This window comes from Squalius cephalus, assembly GCF_949319135.1.
Source record: "Squalius cephalus genome assembly, chromosome: 20".
NCBI lineage: Eukaryota > Metazoa > Chordata > Actinopteri > Cypriniformes > Leuciscidae > Squalius > Squalius cephalus.
In genome coordinates this window covers 32,954,615-32,971,128 of record NC_137141.1, presented here as the reverse complement: position 1 = coordinate 32,971,128, position 16,514 = coordinate 32,954,615, and the positions used below count along the sequence as shown (strand labels likewise).

General features: G+C 36.2%; 1 protein-coding gene and 1 long non-coding RNA gene across 2 annotated transcripts; one reads left to right on the top strand and one right to left on the bottom strand.

Annotated features, from left to right (window-relative positions):
• Window positions 1-1,267: 1,267 nt before the first annotated feature.
• On the top strand, window positions 1,268-9,475 carry LOC307148173. The gene is made up of 3 exons (XR_013819419.1): window positions 1,268-1,548; window positions 2,310-2,448; window positions 8,966-9,475. It is a non-coding gene; the product is annotated as an uncharacterized lncRNA (long non-coding RNA).
• An 854-nt stretch (window positions 9,476-10,329) lies between these two features.
• crls1 (cardiolipin synthase 1) lies at window positions 10,330-16,496 on the bottom strand. The gene is made up of 7 exons (XM_079852574.1): window positions 15,844-16,496; window positions 14,114-14,251; window positions 13,337-13,466; window positions 12,459-12,544; window positions 11,493-11,561; window positions 10,785-10,876; window positions 10,330-10,689 (listed from the first exon to the last, which is right to left on the bottom strand). Exons 1-7 carry the CDS (start codon window positions 16,291-16,293, stop codon window positions 10,599-10,601), a joined length of 1,056 nt encoding a protein of 351 aa, XP_079708700.1. The 5' UTR covers window positions 16,294-16,496; the 3' UTR covers window positions 10,330-10,598.
• Between the last annotated feature and the right edge of the window lie 18 nt (window positions 16,497-16,514).

The following is a 16,514-nucleotide window of genomic DNA, read 5'->3' as shown; positions in this document are numbered from 1 at the left end:
GGGAGGGATGCATGGATGGAGGGATGAGAGAGAGTGATGGAGGGATGGATGGATGGATGAAGGAGGGGAGGGAGGGAGGGATGGATACATGCAAGGAGGGATGGAGGGATGAGAGAGTGATGGAGGGATGGATGGATGGATGGATGGATGGATGGAGGGAGGGAGGGAGGGAGGGATGGATGGATACATTCAAGGAGGGAGGGAGGGATGCATGGATGGAGGGATGAGAGAGAGAGTGATGGAGGGATGGATGGATGGATGAAGGAAGGGAGGGAGGGATGGATACATGCAAGTAGGGATGGAGGGATGAGAGAGTGATGGAGGGATGGATGGATGGATGGATGGAGGGAGGGAGGGATGAGAGAGAGTGATGGAGGGATGGATGGATGGATGGATGAAGGAAGGAAGGGAGGGAGGGATGGATACATGCAAGTAGGGATGGAGGGATGAGAGAGTGATGGAGGGATGGATGGATGGATGGATGGAGGGATGGAGGGAGGGATGGAGGGAGGGATGCATGGATGGAGGGATGAGAGAGAGTGATGGAGGGATGGATGGATGGATGAAGGAAGGGAGGAGGGAGAGAGGGAGGAAGGATGGATGGATGGTGTGTTTGATGCATATTGATGCTGGTTATTTCATTAATATACATCAACCACACGATCACTATATTGACATTCTTGCAATGTAAGTGAATGTAAATGAATCTTGTGTCGTTAATAAGTTGCCAAAAACCTACATGACTGCCAATGCAAGTTATGCAAAGAAAAAACAAAAACTCCAACCAATCGAAAAGCATAAAACTCCTTTTTCAGGACCACAAAATCAGCCTCCAACAGCAGCCAAACAGTAGAAAAATCTTTAAACTCAAAGTCAAACCCTGAATACATGTTCAAAATATTAAAGTACAGTGTAAATATTGTATCTGTTGACTTCAAATGTTGGTGGTAACATCAAAATCAATATAACTCTATACATAACAGCAACAAAAGTCACTTTAATGGTGGAATCTGATAGAAACAGCTCATTAAGATCAAAACTGCATTTCCCATAGTGGAGAAGAGAATCCTTACTCAGAGGAACCGTTTGTCAAGTGTTATCAAGGACACTGTCAGTTAAAAATGCAGGAGGAAAGGAGTCGGTGCGGGGTGAGCATGTTGCCGGGTCAGGCCCTCACACACACACACACACACACACACACACACACACACGACTTATGATCACGTCCAGCTTCATGAACAACTGATTTACACTCATACCTGTGAAGGCGACACTCATTCAGTCAGGTATTAACAGCACGTTTACCAGACATGCAGATGTTGAGCGAGATGTGGCTGTCTCTCGTTCAGAGAATTAAATGTGAGAAAGCTCGTCAGATTTCAGCAGAGTTCACCGGTTAACAAACTCCCACTCGACAACATCTGCATTCCTGAACCCGTTCAGAGAAACACACACACACACACACAAACCTTCAGCAACTTCAGCTCGACGCCGTTTCTGACGCTTCATGCATTATACAATCAAATCCTGAGACGGAAGAAGATCTGTGTGAGTATCAGACTTCAAATCCTTCATTGTGTTCAGAAGAGCTCGTTGAACAGATTTACTGTATTTATAATGCAAACAATGCAATGTGTGTCTAAACTGAAGTATGCTCATTTTATTTTGCATTCGGTATACATTTTAGGTAACACTTTACAATAAGGTTTATTAGTTAACATTAATTAGCATTAGGAACTGCACTTCTACAGAATTTAATATTCTTTGTTAATTTCAACTAAAACATTATTAAAATCTTGTTAACATTAATGTTAATGCACTGTGAACTAACATGAACAAACAATGAATGACTATTTTTATAAACTAATGTTAACAAAGAAGATTAAATACAGTAACAAATGTATTACTCATGGTTAGTTCATATTAGTTAGTACATTAACTAATGTTAACTAATGAACCTTATTGTAAAGAGTTACCACATTTTATGATGCTGACAGTAGAAAACAAAGTTGTTTGATTTCTTCATAAGATTTCACCTGCATGTTCAAGAAGATCTCATGATTTCCTGCCATTCAGAACAAAGTATGTTTAGATGCTCCATAATGCATTTAGAAACAGTATGCATCATCCTAAAGTGTTATGAATGTCTCAAACAGCTTTTAGCCCTGCTTGAAATATTAATATTAGTCTGATTCACTGACCTTGAATTTCACATCTGAGTCAGCGGCACCATCAGGTCATCTTGTTAAAGAAATGCTTTAGTATTTCATTAAAATGTCTATAGTGAAAGAAAGTGCTCTGATCAACAGATCATGGGACTGGCATCACAGTATGCGGTAATGTGTGTGTGGAGTGCTGTGTGTGTGAGATCGCAGGACCCTCCGCTACTGAACTCTACGTCACCACCATGTTTCATTATGATGGGAGATAACCCGTACACTAAATGTGGTATGGAAATGCATTGTTATACTGTTTTAATACTATATACACATTACTTTTTATAAACTGTTTATATATATATATATATATATATATATCTATATCTATCTATCTATCTATCTATCTATATCTATATATATATATATATATATGAAGAGTTCAGAAGCAAAAGCCTCTAAGTGCCATCTGAAATTCTCTTCTAGAATGGTCATTTTTATCAAGCTCGTATATTTAAGTTCAGTAATTTCACTTAAATTACAATGAAAATAACCTATTAATTGTAATTTAAGTGAAATTACTGAACTTAAATATACGAGCTTGATAAAAATGATCATTCTAGAAGAAATTTTCAGATGGCACTTAGAGGCTTTTGCATCTGAACTCTTCATATATATATATTGTTTTATGATGCTTAATCTAACCCCTTTTATGGTTCTTAAATATAGACACCTTCTACCTTATTTTAGTTTTTCTCAGGTTAGGTAAAGTAAGTCAAATTCGTTCTAAGCAATATGTATTTAAATTCCCATACTTACAATTCTCCGTGGTTTAGTTCAGCTCAATTCTTTTATAAAGCAGAGACATTATGGCAAGTAATTTTATTATTTCTAAATCAATTAGTTTACATACAAAATGCCAAAACAAAACAAAATAAAAGCAAAATCATAAAATAAGCAGTTCACAAGCTTCAACTGCAGGTGGCAGGCTAGGACATCCAAACAAAGGAGAAGCTGTACTTTTTATAGTTCATATCACATCCCCTTCTCACATATTCAATCTCTTATAGTCAATTTATCCAATCCAAAATCTTGAACTATCATGAACTCTTTCAGTCCCTCCAAGCCTTGCGCTCCTTTGTTCTTCTCCTTCGAGCTCGGATTCTTTGTCGTCTTCTACGCTTGCTGCAACACAACAACTCGGTAATACTTGTATTTCTACTTTGCTAAAATACATACTTTCTACTACCTAGTGTTATTACTATCTACTGTAGGCTATTGTTTCATTTGATTAAATGCTTAAAATACAGAATACAGTATAGTCATTTCTGCATTATCTTAATAAATAACTTTTATAAAACAAGTTACAGTGTTTTTCTTAATAAACCAGTTTCACAATAAAAATCTTTATTAAACAAAATACAGTGTTTTTCCTTCACAACACTTTCACTTACAAGGTTACAATTGTGGTTAATACCATATATAAGCCTATACATATGAGGCATTAATCATAACAGAATAAATTGCATGTTCGCTTAACACGCCCCTAATGCAGATTTATTCTTCTATCTCCAAAGTCAAATAATGCATGAGGCATCCTTTCTTTTTGTCATATTTTGTCAATTTAGCATATACTTGTCCTGTCTCAGTGAAAACATTCATTTGAAAAATATTCATATAGTGTTCCACCCAGGTTCTGATATTCGTTGGTTTCATTAATTTAGTTTCAATAACTTTTCCATATGAGCAGATAAATCACTGTCTCTGACCTCTGGCTGGAGCACCTTACACCTGTTTTTATATTTGTCTAATACATCGACGTTAAGATGCTTTACCAGTTCAAATACATCCACACAATATTCAATTAAACCACATTCATTAAACCAAATCACTGTCTTTGTTTTATCAAAACAGGTGTTACACAGACTACCCATCATTAAACCAACTTCTTTTCCCCGCAACATTTCGTGGCAATTCATACACTCATCATCTCTAACTAAAACCCAGTAACTCTGATGTTTGGATAACACTTGTCCTGTAGTGGTTTTCCTAAGTTCCTACAAACAAATTACAGTTCAATGTACATTTTCCATCTTCCTTTTTATATTTCATACAAGAAATAAAAGATTATATTTTTTCCATATAATCAATTTATATTTACCAGGGTTCCAAAGTCATCCAGCATATCCAAAGTACTCTCAGATGGTCCAGGGGTGCTGAGTCTGCTAAAGGCCATGGTGCTAGATCTTCTTATCTCAAAACCTCGATGCAATGTGCATATACATCAGACATAACTCCCAATATAAGGCGGCCTTAAATCAATGTCGTTGGATCTGGTCACTCCCTTGTTACAACATTTGCTGTTTTTACACATTCTCCATATTACAGAACCAATCATCCTAAAAATCCTTCCTAACCCAGAACATTCCATGAGGATCAGTACAAACAGAATCGTTACCATAGTCAATATTAGCTTAAAATTGTTCACAACCTACTTTATTGTTCCAGATGTATTTTCTCCTATACCCCTCCTATTTGTAGGATTTTTCTCTGGGCTTCCTCACTCAGCAAAGACCATGTCTTTCTCATCTCTCCCTAAATACTCTGAATCTTCTGTGGCTCTCTCTCTTGCATTTTTTTGTCAAAAAATTGTTTTCTTGCTAACATGAAATAGAATGGAAATGGGGGCATATAAATAGTTTTTTCAGTTATCACTGGTTCATACAATAATCTGCATATCCCTTGATTTATTTCATTTCTTCTCCAATGTCCTGCATCCTGCATACATCCAAGGCTGTATTCCTCCAATACATCTCACAGTCCAGAAACTTTTCAAACTAAACATTTCTTCATCCTTTTCTAATTTACCCCAATAGTCCCATGTCATCTTGGGCATATCTTCCTTTCTATGATATTCCTTTATTTCTTTCAGAATAGCCCAAGTAATTATCTCATAATCATTTTTGTATCGCATTCGAACTATTGGTATCGGATAATATCTTCCTAATCTTTTATTGCTATACTGGACACTCACTCCAGATTGACTCAATTTAGAGCTCTTTGCTGATGTACTTTTAATATTAATTGGAATTATTTTTAATGGCTATATCTTCCAATAGGTCAAACAGTCTAAATTGAATTATCATCTGATCCGTGTTACTGCACCATCTTCCGTTATTAAATTTATCCACATCTGAGATCGCTTCAACATTGTTATTATTCTTACACCTTGACTCTTAATTCCATTTCCATTTGTAAATATTAACCAATGATCTTTGTCACTATCCATTCTTTTTGTGATAATTCTGATCACATTTCCATACACGCACATCCTATTCATTTCATAAGCTTTACAATCTTGATCATTAAGTTGGTCACTTCATTTTTCTAACACTTCATCTCTCCAGATATTATGTCATTTCCAATTGTATCTAGTTTTAACACACTCACTAAGGTCACCTTCAGGACATTCTTCCCAAAATGTATCAGTTTTAATACTTATCTGATAAAACTGTTCTTCATTTTCTGAGTACCTATTTCGTCCTAGAGCAACGTCAGCTTTCCGTACCGTCTCACTATACCATACCTATAGCCAGGAATTGGGTTACTTCATTTTTTCAATGTTTCATGGTATATTTCTCCTCAGTATATTGTCCTTTGCACTCTATACCAAAATATCTTTCCTTCAGGCTTTTTGTTTTCTTTTTACCACAGGCTTTGTCTCACTCAGTTTCTCCTTACGATCTTTCAGATCAATCTCTTCATTTACCACAAAAGTTGTGTCTATCTCATAATTCGGATCTACATATTCCGTATCAGTATCTTCATCTTTATCAGTTTCCTGATTTGTCATAGTTACAGTATCATTTAACTTAATCCTAATCCAAAATAACATAATAACCAACCCAATAGATATAATTGCCCCCATAAAGATTGGTCTGTTTAAACAGTTTCGTGTCATTCTGGGGCTCCTTGACCTCGAGGGCCAATCCTGGTGCTCAGACTCCGTGTCCTGCGAGATAACAGAGTTACACTTCCCTGTTAGGCCTCTTTTCGGTCGTTAATCTTTAGGTAACTCCTAAATTCCACCATTCTCTTTCATTCTAACTTCTTATGAATGCTTTGTGTGTTGAAAAGATTTTTAATAATTTAAACAATGTCTTTTCCCCCTTTTTAAAAATCTTTCAACACACGTTCCCCTTCTATGTAAAATGTTTTATACTTACATTGTTTGATATCCAAGCCATGCACCTCTAACTTTACATGTTTATATATTCTTTTTCACCTTTTACAAGCTCTGCCATTTTTAGTCTCGTTTTTTAGTTTTGTTTTATTCTTTCTGTATTCCGCTTATAGCTGTTTATTTATTCAACTTAATCCTGCAGCTTTGATTTTTGCAAACTTCAGTTCCACCCAGAAATCCTTAAGCCTTGTTATCTGAACATGATACCATGTTGTTCTGTCTTACTAGCTTCATAGGGGTAATTTATTCATCTATAGGCTACTGCTCTCACAATTTACGACGTGTCACTGTGCGCTGCTGCTTAAAATTCTTCTGCCTCTCCTCTCTTCTTAAGGAATTTTCAGTCTTTTACGATCATTTAATTAAAATCAAATTCCTCTTGCTCCAAAGTCCAATCTCTTGAAGTTCAATGTTTGTCAACAATTTTTATTACTTTATCTTTCTTTGTAAATCTTTAAACATCGAAACATCATCTAAACATCATCTAAAAAAAACACTTTAAACTGCCGATCGCACGTCAGACAATCCATTGCTTTGAGGCGAATATCGTAAAGCTTTATGCATCACAATATGTTTTTCATCTAACCATTCTTCATGGTAGAAGTATCGCTACCCTACTTCCGGTCTCGGTCGCCATTTTGTGAAATAGGCCTATAGTCCTCAGATGAAATTATACATTCTGTTATCGGTTCACAGGGCACTTAACTATCTTAAGTAGGACTACACTGCAATGCATTCTGGGTAAACAAAAAACATGGCGGATCGAGTAGGCGCATTCAACCGCTCAGTGCAGTTTACCCCAGCGGGAAATATGTGTTTGTTGGAGGAGTATAACAGTTACAAGGACATTTTACTTGGGAAATTTAGCGGAGAATGTAGTAACAAGAAGAAATGTGTAAATTATGAGCCATTTTCCCTTTTCTTTCGGCTGTTTGTAATGTAACTGATTGTTACTGCTGGTTGCCAAGGTAACATAGAGTCTTAGACCTCAGTTAGCCTTAAGGTGTCTAATTTTTTTGGTCTAAATTAAGTCCGTCTTTATTTTTGTGAAACAGTCTAGTCTATGAGCACATTTTAGACTTGTCTAACACTATAGACCGGTCTAAAATAGCTTTGTGAAACCGGCCCCTGGTGTCATTAATTCTTCCAAAGCTTTAATTGTATTTTTTGCATAATCTTTCAAAGCCTTAGCCCATATTCTATTTTAAAACCCTTCCACTGCAACCAACATATATTTATTTCTTAACTTTGTTCGAAGATTTAAAGGTCCAGCTATATCTAATGACCATTCTTGATTTATTCTTTCAGGAATTATTTTGCCGAAGTCATTTCTTATAGTCCTGTGATATCCCTTTCTCATGCAGTTCTCACATTTTGATTTAATCCCTCTATATTTTTCTCTCCAATTGGGAATACTTATATGATTATCTGACAACACCTTTCCCATTAAATTCATGCCAGGGTGTTTCATACAGTCATGTAATTTTTGAATCGCATCTGTTCCTTCATCCTTGATAATTATAATTCTTCTTAGTTTCGCTAATTTATCTACAGCGTCGTTACCTTTAGCGATCTCTTGAATGCCCTTTTTGATGAATTACTATTAAGTCCAAATTCTTTATTAAACCATCAATCTCTCATGTTCAATAGGCTTATTATTATATTTATTATACCCATTCTGCCTCCAAATGTTTCAATTTTCATTTAAACTAGTCTCAACGTATTTGCTATCTGTTATAATTATAATTTGGGTGGCATTTATTTCTTTGAACTTTTTAAGTGCCTGTAATACATCCATTACCTCGGCACTTTGAGCTGTGCCTGCAACAGATCCTCTGTCTGTCTGTTATCTCCCCACATTTCTTCCTTCTAATTATATATGTCCAGTGAGCATTCTCATCTGCAAGAGTCTTAGATCCGTCCGTATAAACTATCGCACCTTTGAATAACTTCAAATTAGTTTATTACAGCAGGATTTGCACCTGCCCACACTGCCAAAAGAACCAAAACCTGGTTCAATGACCATGGTATCACTGTGTAATTACTGTGTGATTTCATGTAATATTCTAATTTTTTGAAATCCTGTTTTCGTGGGTTTTATGAGCTGGAAGCCCAAATTATGTACAAATAAACAACTAAACACTTGAAATCGTTTAAGTTGTGGGCCCTGAATCTATCATCTATGGAAGTAATGTACTGTTATGTATATGTATGAAGAGTTCAGATGCAAAAGCCTCTAAATCCCATCTGAAATTTTCTTATAGAATGATCATTTAAATATAGATAAATAGGTAATCTTCATTGCCATTTAAGTGAAATTATTGAATTTAAATATACAAGCTTGATAAAAATGATCATTCTATAAGAAAATTTCAGATGGCATTTAGAGGCTTTTGCATCTGAACTCTTCATATATATCTTATATATATATATATACACATACATATAACAGCATATATCTCTTTTAACAACACATCATGACTCAATACATGAGTATTTTGCTTTGCTTGAAAATGTGAAGTATTAAGACCAAATTAACGGTTTGCATATACATATATTGTTGTAGATGTCGATACCAACCCAAACTCATCGAGTGCAGTTACCAACTCAGATCCCACTACAGTCTCTGCCATCAATCCAACATCTACAACGTTGGAATCAAGTACAGCGAAACCAAAACCAGCAACAGTCACACCTACAGTGCATCCATCTCCAGATTCACCGGATGAGATAAAGTTCATGACCAAAACTCCGACACAGAGTCCCATGATAGTGGATGAATCCATGCATAAAGACCAGGAAGGCGGAGGGAATAAAACTGGATCTCCGAACTGCACCTCTGTCTGGATGGGTGTAAACACAGAGGTGTTTCTGCTAGTGGTGTGTGGCGTCCTGATGCTGATCATCTTGACACTGAGCTTCTGCCTGTATAAACAGTGTAAGAAACAACCCGTGGAGAACCTCAATCTAACCAGGCTAATCTCCATCCCCAATCCAGCATTTTACAACCCATAGGAAAGAGCAAAGAGTGGAGGAACTTACCTTTCCTGCACGCTGCTGTACAGCGCCTGGCTCACAGCTGTCAATCAAAGTTTATTTCATATATATATATATATATATATATATATATATTTAGCTAAAGCTATTTTCCCTCCAAGTAACATCACTAAATAATTTCATATATATTCCAAAACCTTGCCTGCATAATAGCTGTGCAAGGCCAGAACTTCGTGCATTTACAAAACTGATTTTTGATTTATGCATAAATGTGTTCAACCGTGCATGATCAAATTAATATATTAATAAATATGAACTACACATTTTGTTAAGGTCCATTGATTGAAATCCATACATGAAAGAACACAGAATCACAAGGCGATTTTAAACACACACGCACACACATGTATATATATATATATATATATAATTTAGAAAAATTTGTATTGTTAATGTTCAAATTAGTATACTTTGCGATTTGAGGAGTACAAAAAAATAATAGTGCATAGAAACCTACATTTATATCCTTTGAAACTATAGTACAGTATGAATGAATGTTTCACTGTAATGGATTTAATTATTATATTGAAATATTTAATGACTACTTAAAACAGTTGGTCAATTTGTATAGTGATTCTATAAGTTCAAAGTTCAATATGAAAGCAGATTATTCTTAGCAGTTCAGGCAATTTGGACTTTGCTCCTCGCTAATATTCATGTAAACACCTAACCACTGATTCAGAATGTTTTCTATTTTTTAAACTATCTATAGTTTTATTTCTTCTTAAAGGAAACACACATTGTACACTGCTTCTAATGTCTGTGATCTCAGAATGTTTCAGTAAAAAGCTGTTAATCAAATCTACAGTCACACTACAATACATTCAGCGTTGAAATCTTTTTCTTTTTAAACTTGTTATAAACACGACTGTGTATTTGATGTCCATTTTTTATTTTCAAAATTGACCCAAAGTTCATTAAAAGTGATTTTTTAAAAAAAGTTTCCAATGGAGTTGAAATCATATGATCAGAAGTGACACCACATGAATTTAATATTGTAATCAAAATAATTTTTGACTTTATACAGACTAAAGTGCCTCCGTTAGAGAAGTAAGACCATGGCATTCATTTCCATTATTCACAATGACTGATTATTCCCAGCATTCCCGAATGGATCCGTCAAAGGTCCGATGACTGCAGGACTACTTGGTTTTGTTCAGAATCTCAACGGTCTTTTTGCCGTAATGATAGTAGCTGTAAGCAGACGCGGTGGTCGTCAGTGCGGTTATGTACCTGCCAACGCAACACACATTCATTTAGTTTGATTGAATAATGAGAATAATGTGAGTGATGATGATAAAGGACTGATATGAGGAGTGAAAGCTCACCACAGTGACTGCAGTAACACACTGTCAGTGTAGTGAAACACAGGCGCCGCCAGAGACGCCGCCACCAGGAACAACTGCACCGCCGTGTTAATCTGAAACACACACACACACTTTTCTATCTTACTGTACATTATCAGACACAAGACAAAAGAATATAGATATATAACACTGATCATCATAATGGTTCAGTCCGGCATGTCACAACCATGAATTTTGTGCTGACGATTAATAGTCATACAAATAATTGCGATTAACTTTTATAATACAATTAGGCCTATATGATTTACTGTGAATTAACTGAAAATTAATAATATTTATATAAATAATGATTTATTATAATGTAATAAATAATAGTTTATATAAATATAAATTTTCACAGAAAAATATAAATGTTTGTACTATGTTCTATTATATTATAAATAATCAATTTTACAAATATCATTATTTTTTTATATTAGATTACATTATTAAAAAAATAATAGTCTAGTGTTTCCCTAATTTGAATGACTGCACAATTATTGTGGTTATGCCAAATAACTATGATCAGACGATTCATTAATAATCGCGACAGGCCTACTATCAGTACTGGCTTAAATTTCTATGCATTCTTGGTTCAGAGTGATTCAAATCTGATATTGGTAGAAATACAAACTGAAACTTTAGTAAAAACATATATGCATTGAAACAAGGTTTTATGTTTTAGTCCACCTTGCTGATGAGTGTTGGTCTGAGTCGGGCAGTGGTGTAACAGGGGTTGAAGAATTTACTGAGTGTTACCTGTGCAGAAAATAGAGACAAACGTCACATATGTGAGCCTGGACCACAAAACCAGTCACATGGGTCAATTTTCTGAAATTGAGATTTATACATCATCTGAAAGCTGAATAAATAAGCTTTCCATTGATGTATGGTTTGTTAGGATAGGACAATATTTGGTCGAGATACAACTATTGAACATCTGGAATCTGAGGGTGCAAAAAAATCGAAACATTGAGAAAATCTCCTTTAAAGTTGTTCATTTATGTTCACGATTGTGCTGCATTCACTCACAAATAAATGTTTTATATATTTACGGTAGGAAATTTACTAAATATCTTCATGAAACATGATCTTTACTTAATATCCTAATGATTTTTGGCATAAAAGAAAAATTGATCATTTTGACCCATACGATGTATTGTTGGCTATTGCCACAGATAAACCCGTGCGACTCGAGACTGGTGACGTGATCCAGGGTCACATATTGTTACTTCATGAACTGTAAAACACACTTATGTCTGAGGACACAGATTAAAGGGATAGTTCACACAAAAATGAAAATTCTGTCATTTACTCACCCGCAAGTTGTTCCAAACCTGTATGAGTTTCTTTCTTCTGTTGAACACAAAAGAAGATATTTTGAAGAATGTTGGTAATGTTGACGGTAGCCATTGACTTCTATAGTATTTTTTGTTTCCATACTACAGTCAACTGTGTGATTACCAACATTCATCAGAAGAAAGAAACTCAACAACATGAGGGTCAGTATTGACTTATTTTTTGGTGAACTATCCCACAGTCCACATAAAATAAACAAGTGCAATGATGAAACATAAATCTGACAACAGCATTCCTTATTTTCTGTTAGAAATGTGATAGAAAGCACCACAAAACGGCTCAAAGTTCTTCACTTACTGGAGGAGGAACTGTTTTATAGCGCACATAGAAGACAGCAGCGATCAGCGCTACGTCTCTGGAGATGATCAGCACTGTCAGAGGAGCTTTGAGGAAAAACAGCATGAGTTTAGAGATCTGCACGAGTTTACATCTACAACTAAACAGCTGTTTGAGGAGTTAACTGCTATAATGCACAAGGTGCTTCCTCAAAACGTGAATAAATAATTATGCAAATATGGAGTGATGAAGCATAACGGTTGTAAGCTGGTAAGTGGTTGTTCAAACCACATAAAGGATTTTAAAAGAACATTAATAAACCAACACTGTGTGAAGTGAACTCTAAGTCAGTCTGGATACATTTCAAATTGGTTATTAAAGAGGACCTATTATGCCATTTTACAAAGTCTTGAAAACATATTTTCCTCATATTCTCAATTGTTGCGGCTCCTCTCTTCTCAGTCTGTCATAGTTCCTGTCTCTATGAAGCTCCTCCTTCTGAAAAGCACACTGTGCTCTGATTGGTCGGCTGGAGCAGTGTGTTGTGATTGGTCGAGTGTGTTAGGGAAATGTCCCGCCCCTTACCATAACCGGCAGTTTAACACACTACTAACTAACTCAACCAGGCCCCGCCCCTTTATTCTGCACATGAATTATTTAAATGAGGAATATTGTGACGTGTTCGTTCCCGGAAGAAACTCAAGACTACAATGGAGGCGTTTCAGGAGTTCAGAAACACTGACACTGATATAGAGAAGAACTCCCGCTGGAGGGACTTTTTCATGCTCAAACAGCAACTGAAGAAAGAGGAACATGGGAAATAGCAGAATAGGTCCTCTTTAAAGAAATTAAGCTACAGAGGTGAATAAAAAAATGACAGAAAATGAACATCATCTCACCAGGGATGAGTTGTGCGTATGTCAGACTGACGTAAAGAACACTGATGAGAATCTTATCAGCCAATGGATCGAGAGCGCTGCCCAGAGCCGACTTCTGATTGGGCCAGTTGCGAGCGATGTAGCCGTCCAGCTGAAGGCCAAACCATTGATCAATACAACGAAATCTCCTTTAGGACAGTTCATTATAAAATCCTTAAGCATTACACATCATAAGATCAGCCGGTTTCACAAAGACAGACTTTGACTATGGCTTAGATATAGTAGATAGTCAGACTTCAGATAGACATCTAAATCAGACCATTGCACAAAGCACTGAAGACTCTGACTATCTTAAGTAGGACTACACTGCAATGCATTCTGGGTAAAATAAGACACTTTTCAAAACAAAAAAACATGGTGGATCGAGTAAGCACATTCAGTTTACCCCAGCAGAAAAATATGTGTTTGTTGGAGGAGTATAACAGTTACAAGGACATTTTACTTGGGAAATTTAGCGGAGAATGTAGTAACAAGAAGAAATGTGTAAATTATGAGCCATTTCCCCTTTTCTTTTGGCTGTTTGTAATGTAACTGATTGTTACTGCTGGTTGCCAAGGTAACAGAGTCTTAGACCTAAGTTAGCCTTAAGGTGTCTAATTTTTTTGGTCTAAATTAAGTCAGTCTTTATTTTTGTGAAACAGTCTAGTCTATGAGCACATTTTAGACTTGTCTAACACTATAGACCGGTCTAAAATAGCTTTGTGAAACCGGCCCCAGATCACGTTCTCTTCAACTCACCAAGTCTGTTGCTCCAGCCAGTAAGAACAGCCCCAGAGAGACGTGAAAGTACTGTTCCATGATCAAGTATCCCACGACAGGAGACAGGGCGATCCGGGCTATACAGAGGTAATTAGGGATCGTCCAAGGATTCTCATACTGTGAAGAAATGGCATTACATAATATGGATATGCGTGAACAAAAGACATTTAACACACTTAAAAATGCATGTCATTGTTGTAGATATTAAAGAAGTATCAGCAGTATCTGTAGAGTTTTATTTAATACCATGTCCACATCTATGACTATCTTCATGGCAAAAACTGAATTACAAAAACACAAGAGTTACATAAATAAAAAATAAATAACAGAACAAGCAAACAGAAGAAAAAAAAAATATTAAAAAGATTTTTAACACTAAAATCTTACTAAAGTCCTTAAGTGAGCTTACTTGAAATGTTTTCTACTGCATTAAAAGCGGGACAGTCCAATAAAATGTGTTTGATATTAAAGCAAACTTATTTTTTTGTAAAGAACACAGCAATTTGATTTTCTAACTCAGATATTTTTTTACTGGAAAACAACACAAATTATATATTTTTTAGAAAATATCATTATTACATCAAAGTGACAATACTAGATCCAATGTTTCATAAGCTATTATTTTTTATTGTTTATTTATTTATACATCTAATTATTGTTTGATTTAATTCAATCTTTTTATTATAATTTACTTATAATTCATTTGTTTAAAGGTTGTATCATTGATTTCAGGCCCAATTTTTTTTTTTTATCACATTCATCTAATTCCAACCAATCACCGACAGGGGGTGGGTGTTGTGAGGTTTTGAGCCAGCTTCTTCTTCAGCTCTGACTTTATTCTTTATTCTTTATTTCAAGGATAGCCCCTTGAGATGTACCATCTCATTTTCGAGGGGGTCCTAACAATAATGACAAACAATACAAGATAATAAAAAGTAAATATTAAAGATAATTCCAAACACATAAACACAAAGACACACACACACACACACTCGCATACCCACGCACACTCCAACAATGCTCCCCGAAACTAGCCCCCCACCCCCATCACCACCCAGTATTACACAAACTTTGCACAGACAGGGTATGATCAAAAAATAAATAAATAAAAAATAAAATAAAAAATAAGTCCCTCTGCGAAAAATAGAGGTAGACATTTGTACACATAAGCATACTATACTTCGCGTGCAGCCGTGCACGAGCACAAAACCTCACAACACCCACCCCCTGTCGGTGATTGGTTGGAACACTATTTGTTTTGGTTTTGAGTGGTTGGTGAAACCAACTGTTTTTGTGTGCAGATCTCAGAGACTAGGCTGCCTACAGAGACGCGGTTTTGACGGCATGCTTATGGGGCGGGCAGCTAGCGGATCGTTATGAAAGATTAGATGAATGTGATTAAAAAAAAATTGGGCCTGAAATCACTGATACAACCTTTAACAATAGAATAAAATAAATATATAAAAGTACATTTATTTTAATATAATTTTAACATTTACTTAAATATTTACTTCTATGCATTTATTTTATTCTAAAAAACAACAACAACTTTTTTTTCTTCTTCACTGTTTTCACCCTGTGGCCCCATGGAGTTCCCCGGACCACAATTTAAAAAACGCTTTAGTACTTTACTAAGAAGTGAGAGAGGTCAAAACACAAGTGTGAAAATAATAAGAGTGTAATAAAAACTCTGATCTGTCTCGACTCACCAGCTCGTTAAACTGGAAATGTCCCTCTTTAGCTGGAGGTGGTGATGAGGCTCCTTGTCCTTGAACTTCCTCCTTTTCCCTTGAATCCTGCTTTGAACATTTTTCTTCCAAAACTGGCTTTCTAGATGCATCAGTGCAGAAGCCATTGGAGGCAGCACACACACTTCCAGCGGTGAAGCCTGGCAGATGAAGCCTGCACTGATGCCTCTGGAGCCTGGCTCTGCATATAACCGAGCTGAGGGGGTCTGATCTCTGATGAAGCTCCAGATCTGGTCCACAGGTCTTCAGTCTCTGAAGCCAGGTGAGTTGTGCTGCTGCAGTAGTGTGTTTGAGCTGTGTGTTTGCAGATCTTCTGTAGTGGCAGGTGGCAGCAGTGCTGACGCTCAGTCTGTGTGTGTGTCCTTTAGCACAGCCGAACCCGCTCTTCGCCAAACAAGCTGCCAAAAACATGTCAGCTGCTTTATCTCAGTCAAAGTAGATGATATATATCCGCGATCTGTTTAACCAAGCATCTAGCAGCATATTTCGACATTAATTCGTTCATATTCCTTTATATTTCAGACATTCATTGGCGACCCACATGTTTTTGCCCTGCCGTGTTTCGACCATTCGACCCGCCTGCTAATGTTTACGACAGTTGTCAAAAAGGGCGTGTATTAAAGGAGCCGCGC

Bases quoted from the DNA above. Each gene is read 5' to 3' on its own strand.
- crls1 (XM_079852574.1), bottom strand. From the start codon at position 16,293: ATGTTTTTGGCAGCTTGTTTGGCGAAGAGCGGGTTCGGCTGTGCTAAA. The intron at 13,467-14,113 runs GTGAGTTGAAGA...TTTGGCCTTCAG, and splicing joins TGGCTGGAGCAACAGACTTG to CTGGACGGCTACATCGCTCG. The intron at 11,562-12,458 runs GTAAGTGAAGAA...TTTTCTGCACAG, and splicing joins ATAAAACAGTTCCTCCTCCA to GTAACACTCAGTAAATTCTT.